Source organism: Schistocerca gregaria, chromosome 1 (assembly GCF_023897955.1).
Source record: "Schistocerca gregaria isolate iqSchGreg1 chromosome 1, iqSchGreg1.2, whole genome shotgun sequence".
Taxonomy (NCBI): domain Eukaryota; kingdom Metazoa; phylum Arthropoda; class Insecta; order Orthoptera; family Acrididae; genus Schistocerca; species Schistocerca gregaria.
The window spans coordinates 552276874-552296894 of record NC_064920.1 but is presented as its reverse complement, the minus strand read 5'-3'; the positions used below and the strand labels follow the sequence as shown (position 1 = coordinate 552296894).

The 20021-nt window shown below is 43.8% G+C and overlaps 1 protein-coding gene across 1 annotated transcript in view; it reads right to left on the bottom strand.

Annotated features, from left to right (window-relative positions):
- Positions 1–20021, bottom strand: part of LOC126356146 (keratin, type I cytoskeletal 9-like) — a 113748-nt gene that overhangs the window by 8966 nt on the left and 84761 nt on the right. The window contains exons 4-6 of the mRNA XM_050006887.1: positions 14548–14658; positions 7978–8135; positions 4963–5159 (exon numbers count right to left, since the gene is read on the bottom strand). Coding sequence (XP_049862844.1) covers positions 4963–5159; positions 7978–8135; positions 14548–14658 — 466 coding nt within the window. The remainder of the gene's footprint in view (positions 1–4962; positions 5160–7977; positions 8136–14547; positions 14659–20021) is intronic.

Here is a 20021-nt window from a genome sequence, read left to right as displayed (position 1 = left end):
TCGCCGTGGCAGGTAGTATACACTCCTGGAAATTGAAATAAGAACACCGTGAATTCATTGTCCCAGGAAGGGGAAACTTTATTGACACATTCCTGGGGTCAGATACATCACATGATCACACTGACAGAACCACAGGCACATAGACACAGGCAACAGAGCATGCACAATGTCGGCATTAGTACAGTGTATATCCACCTTTCGCAGCAATGCAGGCTGCTATTCTCCCATGGAGACGATCGTAGAGATGCTGGATGTAGTCCTGTGGAACGGCTTGCCATGCCATTTCCACCTGGCGCCTCAGTTGGACCAGCGTTCGTGCTGGACGTGCAGACCGCGTGGGACGACGCTTCATCCAGTCCCAAACATGCTCAATGGGGGACAGATCCGGAGATCTTGCTGGCCAGGGTAGTTGACTTACACCTTCTAGAGCACGTTGGGTGGCACGGGATACATGCGGACGTGCATTGTCCTGTTGGAACAGCAAGTTCCCTTGCCGGTCTAGGAATGGTAGAACGAGGGGTTCGATGACGGTTTGGATGTACCGTGCACTTTTCAGTGTCCCCTCGACGATCACCAGAGGTGTACGGCCAGTGTAGGAGATCGCTCCCCACACCATGATGCAGGGTGTTGGCCCTGTGTGCCTGGGTCGTATGCAGTCCCGATTGTGGCGCTCACCTGCACGGCGCCAAACACGCATACGACCATCATTGGCACCAAGGCAGAAGCGACTCCCATCGCTGAAGACGACACGTCTCCATTCGTCCCTCCATTCACGCCTGTCGCGACACCACTGGAGGCGGGCTGCACGATGTGGGGGCGTGAGCGGAAGACGGCCTAACGGTGTGCGGGGCCGTAGCCCAGCTTCATGGAGACGGTTGCGAATGGTCCTCGCCGATACCCCAGGAGCAACAGTGTCCTTAATTTGCTGGGAAGTGGCGGTGCGGTCCCCTACGGCACTGCGTAGGATCCTACGGTCTTGGCGTGCATCCGTGCGTCGCTGCGGTCCGGTCCCAGGTCGACGGGCACGTGCACCTTCCGCCGACCACTGGCGACAACATCGATGTACTGTGAGACCTCACGCCCCACGTGTTGAGCAATTCGGCGGTACGTCCACCCGGCCACCTGCATGCCCACTATACGCCCTCGCTCAAAGTCCGTCAACTGCACATACGGTTCACGTCCACGCTGTCGCGGCATGCTACCAGTGTTAAAGACTGCGATGGAGCTCCGTATGCCACGGCAAACTGGCTGACACTGACGGCGGCGGTGCACAAATGCTCCGCAGCTAGCGCCATTCGACGGCCAACACCGCGGTTCCTGGTGTGTCCGCTGTGCCGTGCGTGTGATCATTGCTTGTACAGCCCTCTCGCAGGGTCCGGAGCAAGTATGGTGGGTCTGACACACCGGTGTCAATGTGTTCTTTTTTCCATTTCCAGGAGTGTATTTATCCCACTTCGAAACAAGACCATCAATTCCTAAAAAAAAAAAAAAAAAAAAAAAAAAAAAAAAAAAAAAAAAAAGAGAGAGAGAAGAAACTTTTGCGGTTGGCTATGGAACTGTAATTGTACCCAGGCGTGTCCATCTTCGACCGAAGGGAATCGACGGCTACGAATGACTTTCTTCATGGCTTCAATGATATGGAAATGACATGAGGATCTCTGAGGGCTAGCCAGAAAAACGCCTGCAACGAAGCTGAAAAAACCTTAGGAACAAGCGGGCGGGCAACATGTGTGCGTCCCGCTGTCAATGCAGTGGCGGATTGTGTCAGAAATGACTGACGGTGGAATGTGGAAATCATTCTTCTTTTTAATGAAGGCAATGACTGTCTTGGTTCACAGTGGGATAAATGTATTAACAGTTATGGCGATTACTTTTGAAATAATAAATAGGTTACTTACTTTCTTCCATCTGTCTCTTTACATCTGACTGCCCCTTACTTCGATTCCGTCGAAAGTAACATGTAGCTTATTTTGCGTCTCTTTGTTATTTTGATAGAATGAAGTAAGCTCGGTTTAATTTTCCTTTTTGAAGTCTCCATTTATGGAAGTAATCACTCAATATCGTCAGCTCACTTGTCAGCGCATTCTTAGAGTCCGTAAAATCTTTACTCTGAGGGACTAAATCTACCCCACCGGATTTTCATGGAGTATGTGTTTGGCATGTGATGGACATACAGGTTAAACAGAATTGGGCCCAGAACCGGTCACTTATGTAGGCCATTATTTAGAGTCCTACATCTGCTAGACTTCCTTCAGGAACACCTTAAAGCTCCTTTCAGAGGGCATATTATTCACTAGAACCGCCAGGTTCTGACGGGGCATGATTTCAGTAACCTTCGTCATCAATCTCTCCCTCCACACAGAGTCATATGTTGCCGTGAGATCCACAAGAACTAAATCTGATTTGAGACCTCTTTGCAGACCAGCTTCTACTAGAGTTGTCAGTGTTAAGACCTACACGCAGAAGCTCCGTCGCTGCTGAAAGCCTCCTTGTTCGATGGTGTTGAAGTGATGTCGGCTTCTTGAATGCTTTTTAGAATAAGCCTTTCTAGTAGCTTCTGTGTATTCTGCCAGTGAATATTGCGCTTCTATGCGGGAAAACAGCGGCCACATAAAGATTGATGACAGCTTAATGAAGAGCAGGACCGATTCGAGAACGTTTTGCCACGTAGGACCTCGTATACTTTCACCAGCTTTCACAACTAATTGTGATATGTTCTGTATACAACTCTTGCAGCTGTGGTGCCCCTGGTGCCCTCTCAGCTTGGCATCCCAAGGGGCCGCTGCTCATTGTGACACGTCCTGTATAAATATCTTTCAATTCTAGCACATCTGGCGCTCCTGTCAGCTTGACGCACCAAGCGCCTACTTAGGTCACTTGAGCCTTAAACCGACTATGCACGAGAGTCACCACTTGTATGTTGCTATTATACCTGCACTCATTCAGTCACTAGGAGTCCTAGCTAACATTTTTCCGCGAGATCTGAGGTAATCCTGCTCCAGAAGATCACTTCTCATTGGAACTCAACCTTTTAAGATTCCCTACAAGATCTGCCAGCAACAAGTCCGAAATCACGCAAACCTCCCTGGGTTTATTCAGAAAGCATCAATTCTTCTGAAGTGACCTCCAAGTCGCGACAACGCCGGGATATCCACCCAACAGTACTCACCTGTTTCACAACCCTACAAATAAGGAATTACAACTACTGTGCTAAACCTGATTTAGGTCAGATCGAGGGAGGTCTGGTTACCTCTTGATTAGAATGGGGTTTCGACTCATCTACACTTACATCTACATATACATTTATACTCCGCAAGCCACCCAACGGTGTGTGGTGGAGGGCACTTTATGTGCCACTGTCATTACCTTCCTTTCCTGTTCCAATCGCGCATGGTTCGCGGGAAGAACGACTGCCGGAAAGCCTCCGTGCTCGTTCGTATCTCTCTAATTTTACATTTGTGATCTCCTCGGGAGGTATAAGTAGGCGGTAGCAATAAATTCGATACTTCATCCAGAAACGCACCCTCTCGAAACCTGGACAGCAAGCTACACCGCGATGCAGAGCGCTTCTCTTGCACAGTCTGCCACTTGAGTTTGCTAAACATCTCCTTAACGCTATCACGCTGACCAAATAACTCTGTGACGAAACGCGCCGCTCTTCTTTGGATCTTCTCTATCTCCTCTGTCAGTCCGACCTAGTACGGATCCCACACTGATGAGCAATTCTCAAGTATAGGTCGAACGAGTGTTTTGTAAGCCACCTGCTTTGTTGATGGACTACATTTTCTAAGGACTCTCCGAATGAATCTCAATCTGGCACCCGCATTACCAACAATTAATTTTATATGATCATTCCACTTCAGATAGTTCCGCACGCATACTCCCAGATATTTTACAGAACTAACTGCTACCAGTGTTTGTTTCGCTATCATATAATCATACAATAAATGATCCTCCTTTCAATGTATTCGCAATACATTACATTTGTCTATGCTACGGGTCAGTTGCCACTCTCTGCACCAATTGCCTTTCCGCTGCAGATCTTCTTGCATTTCGCTGCAATTTTCTGTTGCTGCAACTTCTCTGTACACTACAGCATCATCAGCGAAAAGCCGCATGGATCTTCCGACACTATCTACTAGGTCATTTATATATATTGTGAAAAGCAATGGTCCCGTACCACTCCCCTGTGGCACTCCAGAGGTTACTTTAACGTCTGTAGACGTCTCTCCATTGAGAACAACGTGCTGTGTTCTGTTTGCTAAAAACCCTTCAATCCAGCTACACAGCTGGTCTGATATTCCGTAGGCTCTTACTTTGTTTATCAGGCAACAGTGCGGAACTGTATCGAACGCCTTCCGGAATTCAAGGAAAATGGCATCTACCTGGGAGCCTGTATCTAATATTTTCTGTGTCTCATGAACAAATAAAGCGATTTGGGTCTGACACGATCGCTGTTTCCGTAGTGTGACTGCGAAACTGAGGAGCCAACAATAGAACACATTATTAAGGAGTGCCCACTTCCAGCATTTGACGGGGGTCTGAGGACTCTACACCAAGTGCCTCCGAGTGGTCTGGACTGGTTGTACAACTTGGACATCTGCATTTGGTTGTAGCTACTTCATGTACTTGTTACATGTATATCACTTGGAAAAATGATGATACATAATTAGATTTTCGTTTATCGAAATTGAAATTACTTTTCACAAGTGATAGTTATTTATACAAAACAGATTTAATTTCTATGTGTTTGCCTGTCACTTTGAAAAAAAAGCAGCAATCAATAGCGAAAATGAAACTGCTCTGTAATTTTTTTGTTTGTTTGCAATGGTACATGGACAGCAGGTATGTAACTGCAAACAAGCAAAAAAATTAATTACGTAACCTTATTTTTTCGAGGTGGTAATAAAAATTTTATGACTACTCAATAGCAGGAAGAAGTGCCAATGTTAGTTTGTTTACCTGGAATCCTCCCTGAGGCCCTATGGCAGCAGAAGCGGCAGCTCCTACAGCACCATCACTGCCTCCAGTGCCGCTACCGAAGCCCGAGTAGCCGCCTCCGAAGCCAGGCTGGCCCCCGAAGCCCTGTGCTCCAAACCCTGCTGGCCGACTGCTGCCGAACACGAAAGGCTGCCCACCGGCACCACCTCCTCCAAAACCTGCCAAAGTTACACAAACGCCACATTAAAACCCGAATTTCGTCCTAATTTCACTATAAAGGCCTCTAGTGTATAACGTACTGGACCACAAACTAATAATCCTCAACAGACATCACACTGATAGCATGTAACACTGTGTCCACCAATTTTTCAAGTACACCACTCACTAATGATCAGACCCCATCGGTGTACCAATCTATACATAACACTTACCGCGTTTCACCTGTTATTTCAAATACCCCTTCCTTCTAGGTGAGATAGTGTGTCTAAATGTTCGTCAGTCAAAGGAAGTAAGGGTGCAGCCCATGAGCTATCGTCTTCGAAGATGGGGGTGGTGCACAGCAAACTCGTAATGAAGATGTAGAAGGAAGGTCAATTCTTGGTTACCGAGAGTGTTCGAATCAACAACCTAGTTCGTGCTCATGGTAATGTAAATGAATGGGCTCCCCAAGTTATGTCGTGAAAAGCACAACCAAAACATCCCCAAACCTATCTCTAGCCCGAGCACCACATTACACACTCATTGCAGGATAAATGCCGCATTGAATCACCAGTGCACCAGACTTCTTCCATCATCCACACAATCGCAATTAGGACCACGCTACATGGCTCCATTCAGTGTTCGACCAGTTTAGCCCATTCAAGGCATGCAGCCTGATGAGCCTTTGGCCTTTTGCGACGATCTCGGTTTCAAACGCCCAGTGTATGGAGTTCCCGTCGCAGCGTTCGTTTGGAAATTAGTTGAGATGGAGCTGTTTTCGCTGGTAGCAGAAACTTTTATCGTGCTTGAAACCTATGTTAACTAACAAGGCACGACACTTATTTCCACTTGGTTAAAATCTTTTTACGACCACTGTCTTTACTCCATTTTACATGGCTGCGAGTGGTATACCGTTTCTTCTCTACATGTTGAACAGCGGGTGTTGATATAACAAAAAATTGGACAGTTATTTACGGTGTGATCATGGGCATTTCCAACATTCGATAGCTGATTTTTGCTATTCTTTCAGATCCCAACCTCGATGCATCTTACTATGCTGACTGCATGTAAAAAACTGGCGCATGCACCCCATTTCACTGCTCTGAGTTTCGTCAACAGTACGTAGAGGGTCACATGGTCCCATGACCACCTGTACAGTGCCCAAAATCGACCAGTGTGATATTTTGAGGGGGTAACTAGTATGCTGTCTGGTGAGGATCCCATTGTAAGTGAGCCTACCATTTACGACGACGATAAAATTTTATTCCTTTTTGTTTTTCTTTGTCTGGAGTTTTCTCTCCCTCTTGTGTTCCGTCTTGCATTCGCTGTTTCCTTTTTTCTCTCGTCTAATTTTCTCAACTCCTTTCAGCTCTTGCTTCAGTTTTAAATCCTCCCAAATTTAGCACTTCATTCTTAAATGTGCTTTTTCTAACATTTGGAACTTTGTGATGCATCCTTAACCCAAATTGTCGTGTCCTGTAACTTCCAGGGACAGCTGAATATCTGTTTATTTAATATATTTTCGTTCATTCTTTGTAGGTGTCCAAGAAATATCAGTCTCCCCGTATTTACTCCCTGAAATTCTTTCCAATTTCTAATAGACTTCTCTGTTCCTTCACACTTTCTATTCATTTTCAGTCTGAATTGTGTCCACGGTATTGTTAAAATTCTATCTGCCATGACCTTCCGTTTCTCAATGCTATAGTTTATCATCAGGTATTCATAACTGTAGAGATATTCTCTTTTAACGACAGTGCTGTAATGCTTTATTTTGTCATTGCAGGAGATGCATTTGTTACTGTACTTAATTTTGTTCAATTTATTTGCTCTTTCTGTCTTTAGCTCCGATCTTGAACAACTATTTTTTCTAATCTATTTTTTCAAGAGGTTGATTGTGTCGTTTGACACTTATAGGAATAAGGACATACCTCGACAGTAGAATGTAGAAAATATGGTTGCCACAGTAGAATATAGAATGAAAGCTTTCCCGACCAGATGACATAACTGCTGGACCACGACCTCAAAAGCAGCACTAGAATATATTGAAGGAAGTAAGAAGCTTCTTGCTACAGCTTCAAAATTATTCATTACAGCAATGAGCATCTCGCATTCAAGGCTGCTCACATGGATTTCGGACAAAATCCAACCTGGTAAAGGCACAACTCTGGATAAAGGCCTGGAAAAGCATTTAGTTCGTCATCTTTTTGGGTTAAATTCGAGAGGCTTTCCTTTAACAGCTATGGAGGAAAAAAGATGACTTTTAAGTTGCCGCTAGAAAGAAGGTTAACAGTAAAAATGGTACAGCGGGATATGACTAGCTACAATCTTTTTTTTTTTTTTTTTAAAAAAAAGAAATCGATAACTGCTGTTCAAAACACAGTGGTTTGTGTTATACATATAAACCTCGTAAACGTCGGGTGAAAAAAATAGTTGCATGTGAAGGGAAGAATGACGCCATCTCATTTGGTCACTGCAAACGAGTACAAATTAAACAAACCCTCAGGCTTCAAAAGGTATAAAGATCACCTTCGTTCCTGAAGAACTGGACATTTAGACATGTCTTATAACTAAATAGAATACCCATATACAATAATTATTATTTGTCTGACAAATAATTTATTACCATGTCTAAAATTACTTGCATTTATAAGATTTAAAAAATGTTATAAATTACATCTGTTTTTCTTAATCTGTTCAGATGTCCTTACATAAGTATTGTGTTTCTCTTCGATATTAACTAATCACAGAAACACAACCTTTAGATGATCTGTGCTACTAGTGGTCATGGGTTCCCGTTCAGACGGAGGAACCATTGAGTGGAACATGTGTGTGCCTCACCTCCTGAACCGAAGCCGGGAACTGCTCCGAAGCCTCCAGATCCGGAACCGGAACCAGAGAAGCTTCCGCTGTAGGCGCCGCCGGCAGCGCCGCCACCGGACGCCGCTCCAAACCGCTCAGCCAGGGCGTTGCTGTCTAGGTCACTGTAGCCACCAAAACTGCAAGTGTCGCAGCTCTGCGTTAACTCCAGAAATGTTGCACCACAGAAGCAGTAACACATCTTTCTTTCCCTTTTAAACGTTATAAACATTTACCTTACTTTAGAATAACATAAGCTTCAGTAATAATTACATCAAAGATGAACTGGTAAAACATATTTCAACAACAGTCGTGAGGCTCATTGTATCATTACTGTATTGATGCATATCTGTCTTCAGAAGGTCTGGCGCCACACATTATCAGTTTTGACAAGCTATTGATTAAAAACGATTGGAAGGGGGCGCACTCAGCCTCATGGAGATAACTCATGAGTTGGAAGAAGAAAAATAAATAATGGTTACCTTGTCGAGAATTACTGTATCATTAACGGCTTTTCTCAAGAACCCTTGTCCAAAGACACCACGGAATATAAAAATAACAATGCCTTGCGCTACAATAGAACTACTATTTGATTTATGCATTGTCATTTCTAGTTGAACATTAGTGTCTTTAGCCATGAATTTATACAACAGATTCGCACAGTATTCTAGCACTTCCTTGACAGAAACATGTCGGTTTGCGTTTGTGTCTAACCAAGTTATCTGTGACCTATGATAGTCACAACTCATATGTGACGTTCACTTCATTCGAAACAGCAATTTTGGATTCTTACTGATTTTCATTTAATCGATTAACCCCTTTATCGGTGGCATCTATAGCAAGAACTGAAAAAAACTGAACTGAAACCTTCCTTTAGGAATAACATCTAATCTTTGTCTTCAATAACGTTTTGTTGTTATGCTGTTGATGAATCATTAAGTAAATTACACACTTCTGGCGGGCTCTTATAGAGAGCAGCATACGAGTGACTTCAGCCTTTAGGGGAGCAATGAAACTGAATAATGCAGTTCTTAAGATCTTTCAGCTTTTCTTTGGATCTATGATCGACTGTGTGTTGTGTCGACATCACTTGTTTTTCAGAGAAAATTGTTATGCTCATGCTCAATATTATAATGGACAAAAAAGACTGATATATGTCAATGATTAAAAACAATTAGAATTTACTTTGAAATGATCGAATATTGATTCTTATTAATTTTAAATGATGGTGAAGGTTGATATTTTAAACTCAGACCAAGACCCAGTTGTTGAACAGTTGTTGTTGAACAATGTTGAAGAAAACGGCGAAGGTGCCGGACAAAATATTGTTTGAAGTAAGATGAGGTGAGTGTATTGAGAGAGGAAAGAGTGATTAGTTGTATGGAGTTTTTAAAATATGACAAAGGAAGAGAAATGATCTGGGGAAAATACATTATGTGAGGATCTGTAGCAGAAAAGTCGCAGATGATGAAACAGTATAATGTAAATCGAGTCACGTTTGGAAGAGGAAGAGAAAACAAAGACCTGCTCATATAGCTCAGTGTGCAGCGTGCTAAGTTGTGATACAGAAAGGTGTGCAGGATCCAGATCAAAAGCACATAATGTACTAACCATCTTTGGTCCGGCACACTGGGCAGCCTGACTGGTTTTTAGGCACCTCCACATTAGAAAGTATGATGCACAAATATAATAATACACAGAACAAAGTTTATATACTTCAGACACAGATGCCACACATGACTTCTCTATCTTATCTTTACTAACGAAGTATAGCACCCTGCCAAGGAGTTACAATAAAATAAATTTGCAAAATCACTAGGAAAACCCAACATTTCATGATCTCAAATTGGAAGACATGTGGTGTAATATTTGCACTACGATGGGAAAGAGATCGTGTGGCAAGAGTGATCTGTCATGGCGTGTATGCTTTTAAGGAAGGAATTGATTTGGATCGGTTTTTGTTGGAAAGTGGTTACATATTATATGAAGTCTTCAGCCGATTAGCAATGGACCAAAGATATTAGTAGTATATGGAGAGATATCAAAATGTTGGTTGGAGGCATTTAATTAAGGCTTTGTGGACAGAAATTTAGATTTGTTTTTGAAGGATTATTTGGGATTGGATTAGGTGAGAGAGTAATTGAAGTAGGTACATGTCAGAGAAACGAGGATGTTTACGGTCAGAATCCTACCCTATACTAAACGGATCTGCTGTTTTGCTTCATTTCATTAACACATTAAGGTGACTACTCTTTTCTCAGTGGCGCATCATATGGTAACTAGAATCTTTGACAAGTCTCGCGCAGTGCGGTTTGCATACCTTTTAGCTAATCAGACACTTTGCCACAAGAGTTTGATTGACAACAGTGAAATTTCGGAGTCTGTCATCGTCTGTTGGTCGATGGTTATGCAGTCTGAGGTAGTGGTTCGTTCGTTGCCCGCCATCGATCAATCTGCTACTTGTATTCGAGTTCCGCCTATTGATGATGAGATCGCTACGCACTTTTGGCTTGGAAATGCTTTGCTATTGCTGTCTGCTGCGCTCCCTCATGAAGAGCATTTACAGTCTAGAGATCTCACGCGTTAGCCACACGGAATGGCCGCGCGGTTCGAGGAGTCACGTCACGGACTGTGCGGGCCCTCCCGCTGGAGGTCGAGTCCTCCCTATGGCGTGGGTGTGGGTGTTATTCTTAGCATAAGTTAGTTTATGTAGTGTGTAAGTCGAGGGACCAATGACCTAAGCAGTTTGGTCCCTTATGAATTCACACACACACATCACAGTTAGCGCAGTAAATTGTTTCATTTTTATTGAAACTGGATCTTAATTATAGAAATGGGCTTGAGTCATGTGGCTACGTTGTCGGGATACCCATTCATCCCATCGGCATTCAATCCGACGTAATACGTACATGCCCTTTCCCAACTGCTAGCAAGCCACGTCGATTCGAGGAAATAGTTATTTAAAAGTCTTTACCTCAATATAACCTGTTTTGTATTTGTTTTATATATCACTTCATGGGTTCACTTGTTTGTCTCGTAAAAGATATTTTTGCAAACCGAATGAATTTCTAACACATCTTGCGTCCATATAACTGCTTTCTTTCTAGATTGCTCTTGTATTTCTTGCATCATGTGTTTAAATATCTTCAGAACCTACACCCGTCTCTACAAATATTCCGCACACTTCCCAGCACTGCACGTTTCTCCATTTTTTTACGTTATGTGGTTTCCAGCAGTAAAAGGAGAGTCGTCGAACAAGAAAACCGATGGCAATAAGCATCAGCACAGTCAACACTCATTACTTGTCGTCACTTACCGAACATTCTCGTAATAGCTCCCGTTTGTACTCAGGGACATTATGCAATTTGGGTGCTTAAGCAATGTTCATAGATGTTGCAGTTTATACAAACAAGTTCTATATGTGTGAGGCACAGACGATTCGTATAACGGAAGCACGCCGAAAGTTGTAAACTGAATGTTTTCTAATTCATTTTCTGGGCTAGACGTTCATTTTTGCAATTAATTATGTCAAGTGAAACCTGACAGTTTGTGTCTGTTGGACTTTATACTACGAAGGTTAACTGTTGTCGCCACATTATATCGTCAGACTTGTAATTAAATGGGCGTGATGTGGTAACTACTTCAAGCAAATAACAAATATTGCTACAGGAAGTTGAAGTAGTAGGCAACAATTGACTTTCAACAGGACGTCTTTTCATGGCCAACCAGGCTCACCAAGTAGCGGGCCCTTCGCTGGTGTTCGATATCATGGACAGATTTGGAGATGGAATCGTTGGAGTATAATTTTTAAAGTTACTGTTATCGTTATTGTTACTAACAATCAACATTAGTAGCTCATATCTGGAATACTGCTGATATTTTAGAAGATTCTACACGTCAGAGCTTTGGCGCAAAGGGTCGTAATTCCCTGGTAGACTGCACGCGCTTGGTGTCGGTAGAGAGAGAATCCGTGGCAAGTAGTCAAGCGTGACGGTAGGGGTTCGGCTCAAGTGCGCGGATGAAAAGTTGGTCTTTTGAAAGGAACGGTTTAAAAGTAATAATAAGAAATGTTTCGATCCATGGAGGCAAAAAAAGATTCATGGGAAGTATTTTTTGTGAAAATAAAAGTGCATCATCTGGAGTTATTTTCAGCTGAAGCTCACAGAATGGTATGTCACTTGTAGTATATTAATTTCTTTATGGGTGACCGCATTTAAAGTGTTTCATATAGGAAGAAGTTTTAAACAAATTAATGTGGAGCAACGAAATAATTAATATTTCTCCAAAGCGTATTTAATGAAAATGATCTATGTGGCTAGTGTGTTGTTGAAGTGAGTAAAACTAATTAGGGGCCATTTATTTGATGCATGTGATATAAATAGTGTTTAAATTCAATGACTTTTATTATTAATGAACAGTCATTGTATATAATTCCTTATAATTGTAGGATGAAGAGCACAGGATATTGTAGGCACACAATTTTATAGTACAGCCTTCAGTGTATTTGATGTAAAACATGGTCTCGGTTCAAGTCCCAGCAGGGTCGGGGATTTTCTCTGCCTGGGGTCTGGGAGTTTGTGTTTGTTTGATGATCTTATCATCATTCGGAAAGTGGCGAGACTGGAAATGGAAGTATTGGGAATTTGTACTCGCGCTGACGACCACGATGTTGAGCCCCCACAAACCAACATCATCATCATCATCATCATCATCATCATCATCATCATCCACACTTGTCTGTGTGCTATAAGCTTAAGTGAACAGTACTTACAAATACACTGCCTAACAAAAAAAGTAAAAGACTCAGAATAGGAGGAGGAAACGATATGAAACTTAACAAGTTTAGAGGAAACGTGATGTTATTTCAGATTACAAAATGGAATAAAATTACAAAGAACTTGACAGTATGCACCTACATGTTAGTATGACGTTGGACCCCTTCTCGTGTGGATGAGTCCACTGATTTGGCTGAAAAGGATGTGATGAAGACGTTGAATCGTCTCCTGAGGCAGCCTGGCATACGACTGTTGTGAGTGGTCCCTGTCACCCTGGGTACTGCCACCGAGACAGAGTTGATGTTTGACCTGACGTTACACACGTTATATTGGGAAAATATCTGTGGATGCTGCTGGCTATAGGAGTACTTCACCGTCACCCAGACAATTCGTACAGACACGTGCTGCGTGTGGACAGGCATTGTCCTGTTGAAAAATAGCACCTCAGTACTGTAGCACGAGAGATAAAGCATGATGCCTGTGACGTACCATGCTGTCAGAGTTCCTCAGGCACTACCAACCACGGCCAGATGTCAAACCCAGAGGCTCCTCACACCATGACATGAGGAGTAACACTGCTGTGCGTCTTCCAAAGATTGGAAGAGTGGGGTGTTCCCCAGGGTGCCACCTTACTCTCTGATGACAATCATCTGATGAAGAACTGCGACTCATTGCTAACACGAAGCGCTGTCATTCGTCAGCAGTCTATGCGTCATGACTGCAGCACCAGTCGAAATGCAGTTCGTGTTATGATGTTAGTGGCAACTTACACACACGGGATGGTAATTCCCTAGCCTCGCTACTGCTAGTCATTTATGATGTTGTGGGATGACACTGAATATTGATGGGAGTCTGTTACTTGTTCTTGGAAGTCAGGCACAGATGTGAAGGGGTTACGATGTGCTTGGTGCATGATACAGTGACCCTTCCTTGCGGTGATCAGGCGCGGTCGACTGGAGCCCTGACGATGACTGTTCCTGCTCTCGTGTTCCCATGCAGTCCAACTGTCAAATCTCAATGCACCAGAAATATCGATATTGCACTATTCGACTAGGTGGCTAAACTGAGAAACTGAATGAGCCCTCTTTTAATTTCTGTCAGGTGCTGACAACGCAGTCTCACAGGAGTATGCGCCATCTCCATGCCTTTCGTACTGACTACTCAACATCTGATGCCGTTCATGTCCTTTGTGTACTACAACATGCCTGGTAACAATGCTAACACAAACAAAATTGAAGCACTCTGGTACTTGCTCCACCTGACACAGAGAAGTGCAGTCCAAATTATTTACATACCTGTCGATGTGTGTGTGAACACCAAATTACACAGACATCCAGCCATGTCTTCTGCGGTGATTCACTTTTTCTGTCAGGCAGTGTACTATGTAAGAGGAGTTTATAGCATCACAGTAGAACCTTCAACACATCACATTATGTTGTACACTACTCAAATAAAAGTACATGCTGTAAGATTATGATACAAATTAATTTCGTGCACAAAAGTTTGTTCATGCTGTAACAACGTTATTGTTTTGAAAGCCCAGCTACAGGAAGCATTAATATCAAAGCATGGCGTTAGAAGCCAGTCTGCAGCTTTTGCTGCAGTGCAGAGTACACGATGCGAACTTCTGTTCCAGTCTGTCTGTTAGTCTACTGGTCATCAACTCACACTGTCAGACTAGATACAAGATGCGTGGTTTGTGGCTGGGGGAATGTGCGGGCTTGGTCAGTGGGTAGACAAGCGGGCCAACGGGCGTGGGTCATGCTCGGCTGGTTACCCTTTGTTGAAGAACATAGCGTTAGAGTGGGCAAAGGAGGGCGTCCTCCGCCAGGGGTCGCCGGCGATAGCGGTGTGCCAGGAGTAGACTCCGTGCGGCCGTGGCGCCTCCCTGCGGGCAGAAAGCCCTCAGCTCAGCTACTCAGCAGGGCTTCTAGTCACCGGCGTCTCGAGCAGCTCCTGTTCTTCAAGCTATACCGCAATGTATATGTGTGTGTGTGTGTGTGTGTGTGTGTGTGTGTGTGTGTGTGTGTGTTTTGTGCAATAAGGTAATCAGACTCTCTTTATTCAGTCACTTTTGTAGCAACTTTGTTCACAATATGTGTACAGTATGTATTACAATAGCGAAATGTAACCCTGGTGAAAGTGTACTACAATAGAATCAGATACCTACCAGTAAACATGGTTCCACAAATGAGCCGTTTGCGATGTAACTACAGGTGTGTGTTTACAAGGCGACACTGACTGCAATATCATTAAGTGCTGATCTAACTGTGGTCATATTTCTCCCATGGCTCATGGTTAGCGCGTATGGCAGATGCGTTTTTGGAGTACCATGCTGATGTAAGTCGAAATCTAATGCCCTAACATGATCCAAGGTGTATAGTTTAAACAGGGTACGAACCTTAGCCTACAAGATCGCCTGCCCTCAATTCTCTGCATTTTTCTGCTTGGGATAGCCTCGGAAGTGAAATGTACAGGACTTACGTTGATACGGTTGAAGAACTGGAACAACGAGTTATACGGTCTTGCCAAGAGTTACAAGATGATTTGGGGTGTTTGAGAGAATACATAATGCACCGCGGAGCCGACAGAAGTGTTACATCCAGTTGGGAGGACATATGTGGAACACCTTCTTTCACCGGTACTACAGTAGTGGGAATCAGTATAAAGGTATGGATGTTTGTCCGAAAATTAAAATGTCGGCTGGAATAGTTGTGCACAGTGTATATGTAATAGTATGAGATCCAGTATACTCACAAATTCAATCAAATAGTATCGCGTTTTATATATATGCAACAAGACATCAACGATTCTGGTAGTAGAGAGTGGAATTCTGTGATGTTAGTGTGTGTGTGTGTGTGCCTTTATTGCAGATACCAAACAGGCACCATAAGTGAGAGTGCGTGTTGTGTATATAAAACACGATTGTGACAATGCCACACAGAGAACAGTTATCGTGAGATGAAAAAGCAAAAATCGGTGCTTAAGAGGAAATGGTACTCTCTAATCGCCAAATCGCTAAGAAGTTGAACCGTTCAACTACAATGATTGATAATTTCGTTAGATTGGCGCACGATATGGGCAGGACGGAAAATGTAGGCAAAGTAGAAAATTATTTGAGGCACCGAAACGGTTTCTTTTGCGCAATGCAAAGGACACAAGCCATCATTCTTCTTAACGTGTTGCTGATTTACAGTACCCAGTAAGTGCCAGACGTATACGAAAATTTTTTCAACATTTCACACTAAAGAAATGACTGCAGAAGCCGGCTCTAGCAACCAAACATAAACAGGCTAGACTGGAATTTGCTGAAAAACATGACATGGACTTCAGAATGGGATAAAGTGAATTTAGATGGGCAAGATGGATTTCAATATCACTGGTATGATCTGAGAACAGAGTAGCAGGTATGGATGAGCAGAAATTTTGGTGGTGGAAGTGTTATGATCGGTGGAAGTGTTATGCTTGGCTGAACACCACACTGAACTCTAACACGTACACTGAGAGGCTAGAGACAGAACTGATTAGAATGTGTGAAGATCTAGGGGACGAAAGTCTAATGTTTCAATAAGTTATCGCACATGTGCATGTTTGTGCTACAACCAAAAATGGTTCTACGATAAAGATGTCAGTGTCTTGTCCTCGCCTGCACATAGCCCGGATATGAACCCCACGGAAAATGATTGGTGAGTATTTCAGGGCGTGTTTATCTCAATGGAATGCAATTTGAGGTCGTATATGAACCGGAAAGTGCGATGCGAGAAAACTGGGCGAAAGTTTCACTTCAAGAACTACAAACCTTAACAAAATAAATGCTGAAGAGAATTTTTGAGGCAATTAGAGAAAACTGTGATTGGACAAAGTAATAATAATGCAATAACACGATAGGACAGTGAGTGACTTTATACCAGTTTCCACCCAGGAAATGCAAACGCCTTGTTACTCGTGCCGCGAAATAAGCTATGTAATCCGTCGTGACTGTTTATGTCTTATAGGTATCTACTAATTTCATAATAAATTCGATACAGTATGCTACGAACATTGTGCTACTACTTTCGTAGGAACCCTGTCTTTATTTTGATTTCCACTGCTGTAGTGTACTGTAAACTGTAAAACTGAACTTCATAAAGTAGTGTTGTATTTCTTGTTGAGATCTCCTTTGATGTAATTTGAGCCGAATGAATTGGGAACTGAAGCAAAATTTGTAAATTTGAGATACATTTGTACTGACTAGGACAACACTTCATATTAAAGTCAGTGGCGACTCGTAAGTACACATTCGAAATTGTCTCCCAAACAGCTATTTTAAGAACCCTTGCTTAGTGAAACGCTTTTGCCTCTTTTAGCGTATACTTATACACCAATCGGTCTTCGCAAAAAAATGGTTCAAATGGCTCTGAACACTATGGGACTTAACATCGGTGGTCATCAGTCCCCTATAACTTAGAACTACTTAAACCTAACTAACCTAAGGACATCACACACATCCATGCCCGAGGTAGGATTCGAACTTGCGGCCGTAGCAGCAGCGCGGTTCCGGATTGAAGCGCCTAGAACTGCTTGACCACGGCGGCCGGCAATGAGCCGTTTCCGAGTTACTTAGCATTACAGTTAGTCAATCAGATCATTGCGTGTGCAAATTCAAGCTGTCCGCTAGAGAAGATGTCACCAAACGTGTTCGTTTGGTTTCCTAATCCCTGAACAAGAGAGCGATACAAAAGTTGGACACGGGACAGCGGTATGGCTCAAACCCGAGACAAAGGCTAAGCAATCTCGTGCGGTCATCTATGACGTGAGAAAAACATACTCTGATTTTGTATCTGGTGGGCGCTTGAATTTGCTTGCGCAGCTCCCTAACTGGATAACTTCAATGCTAATTAACTCGAAAACGGCGCAAAGCATCGAATTTTTCCCTTAACAGTTATTTCTTGGCAGAGCTACCCTCCAACATCCTTACAAGATTTTCACTCTGTTTCTGTCTACTTGGTATATGCCATTAGAATTACATCACCACGAAGGCGGCATGCAACGAACTTCAGATTGGTATGAATTTAACTATAGGCTTGGATAAGCATACGGTTGGTATTTCAACACAACTGTACTGCAAGCCACAGGTTTCTCCCTCACAAATCGCATCTGAATGTTGTTTGTTTATTAGAAGGTTGCGTTGTACGTCGGATAAGAAGAAGAAAGGACCAGCAGCACACATTGGAATTTTATTTACTGGTTTATCTGCAGATGCTTTCAATGTCACCGCAATCCTCTCGTCTACGCACCGAAATCTACAGCTGTCGCGTGCATATTTTGCTGGACAGGCATTCTAGGGAGAAAAATATGGCGGGAAAGAGTCTAAACTCAACCCAAGCACTGCCCTACAATATTTTACTCCGCTGGATGGTGTACTCTCAAATAAACTTATGTGTTGAACAGATTCGTACCTGCACCTTTGCCGTTCATGCGCACTGACCTAATCGAGTGCGCAATACATTCATCACTCACAACTCGTTGCAACAATGTTTTCAGTTGAGCGGTAAGGTGTGCTTCAGTAACTTCATTGGAAACGACAGTGTCCGCAAAAGGCAAGGTTCCACATTGGAGTCTCTTTTGCCAACAGTTTTAATCTACCAGAAAACTCCAGACTGGTAGTTATCAACATGCAGATTGCCATGAGGGTGGTGGACATCGCATCGTGCAAGTGCATTCGAACTCAAAAAGCAGCTACGTTGGAGACCTATTTCATTTACTAAAGAGTGCACTTAAGCGGGAGAACGCAGCCACATAGCAGACGCTATTCGATTCATATTGCTTCGCTCTATCCTATTCGGTAGAAGCAGTCCACGAAGAATGGCCCCCGCGCTCTTTGTCATAGCTACGAGCTGCGCTGACGTGGCGAACTCCCGCCTCTACAGCTGGCGGCTCCGCGACCTATGCTATCCCAGCCTCAGGATCGAGGACACGCCAGCCGGTGACGTGCCGACCGGGGCGTGGTCGCCTCTAGCTGATGAGAGCGCGGTGCGGCCTAGCGCGGCTATCCACAGTGGCATCTCTATATTTCCCCGCTTCTACTATGAAGTGTGTACACTACGGCGATGAAAGTCATGGAATAGCGATATGCGCATATACACAGGGCGGAAGTATCGTGCACACTAGGTGCAAAAGGGTAGTGCACTGTCGGAGCAGTCATTCGTACTCAGATCATTCATGTGAAAAGGTGTGCGACGTGATTATGACCGCACGGCGAGAATTAACAGACCTTGAATGCGGACTGGTAATTGGAACTAGATGCTTGGAACATTCGGAAATAGTAAATTCAGTATTCCTGGATTCACAGTGTGAAGAATATGTCGAGAATACCACTCACTACGGACAGTGCAGTGGCCGACGGCATTCACTTAACGACCGAGAGCAGTGGCAGTTGCGTAGAGCTGCCAGTGCTGATAGACAAGCAGCACTGCGTGACATAATCGCAGAAATGGTTCAAATAGCTCTGAGCACTATGGGACGCAACTTCTGAAGTCATCAGTCCTCTATAACTTAGAACTACTTAAACATACCTAACCTAAGGACATCACACACATCCATGCCCGAGGTAGGATGCAAACCTGCGACAGTAGCGGTGGCGCGGTACCAAGCTGCAGCGCCTAGAACCGCTCGTGCACCTCGGCCGGCATCTCAGAAATGAATGTGGGACGTATGAAGAACGTATCCGTTAGGACAGTGCTTCGAAATCTGGCGTTAATGGGCTGTGGCAGCAGACGACCGACACGAGTGCCTTTGCTAACAGCGCAACATCGCCTGCAGCGCCTCTCCTGGGCTCGTGGCCATAACGGTTGGATCTTAGACGACTGGAAGACCGTGGCCTGCTCAGGTGAGCCCCGATTTCAGTTTTGTAAGAGCTGATGGTAGCTTTCGAGTGTGGCGGAGACCCCACGAAGCCATGGAGCCAATTTGTCAACGAGGGACTGTCCATGCTGGTGGTGGCTCCATAAGGGTGTGGGCTGTGTTTATATGGAATGGACTGGGTCCTCTGGTCCGAGTGAACCGATTACTGACTGGAAATGGTTATCAGAATGAAATTTTCCACTCTGCAGCGGAGAGTGCGCTGTCATGAAACTTCCTGGCAGATTAAAACTGTGTGAGGGACAGAGAATCGAACTCGGGAGCACTTTCCCACGAAAGGTAAAGGTCCCGAGTTCGAGTCTCGGTCCGGCACACAGTTTTAATCTGGCAGGAAGTTGGAAATGGTTATGT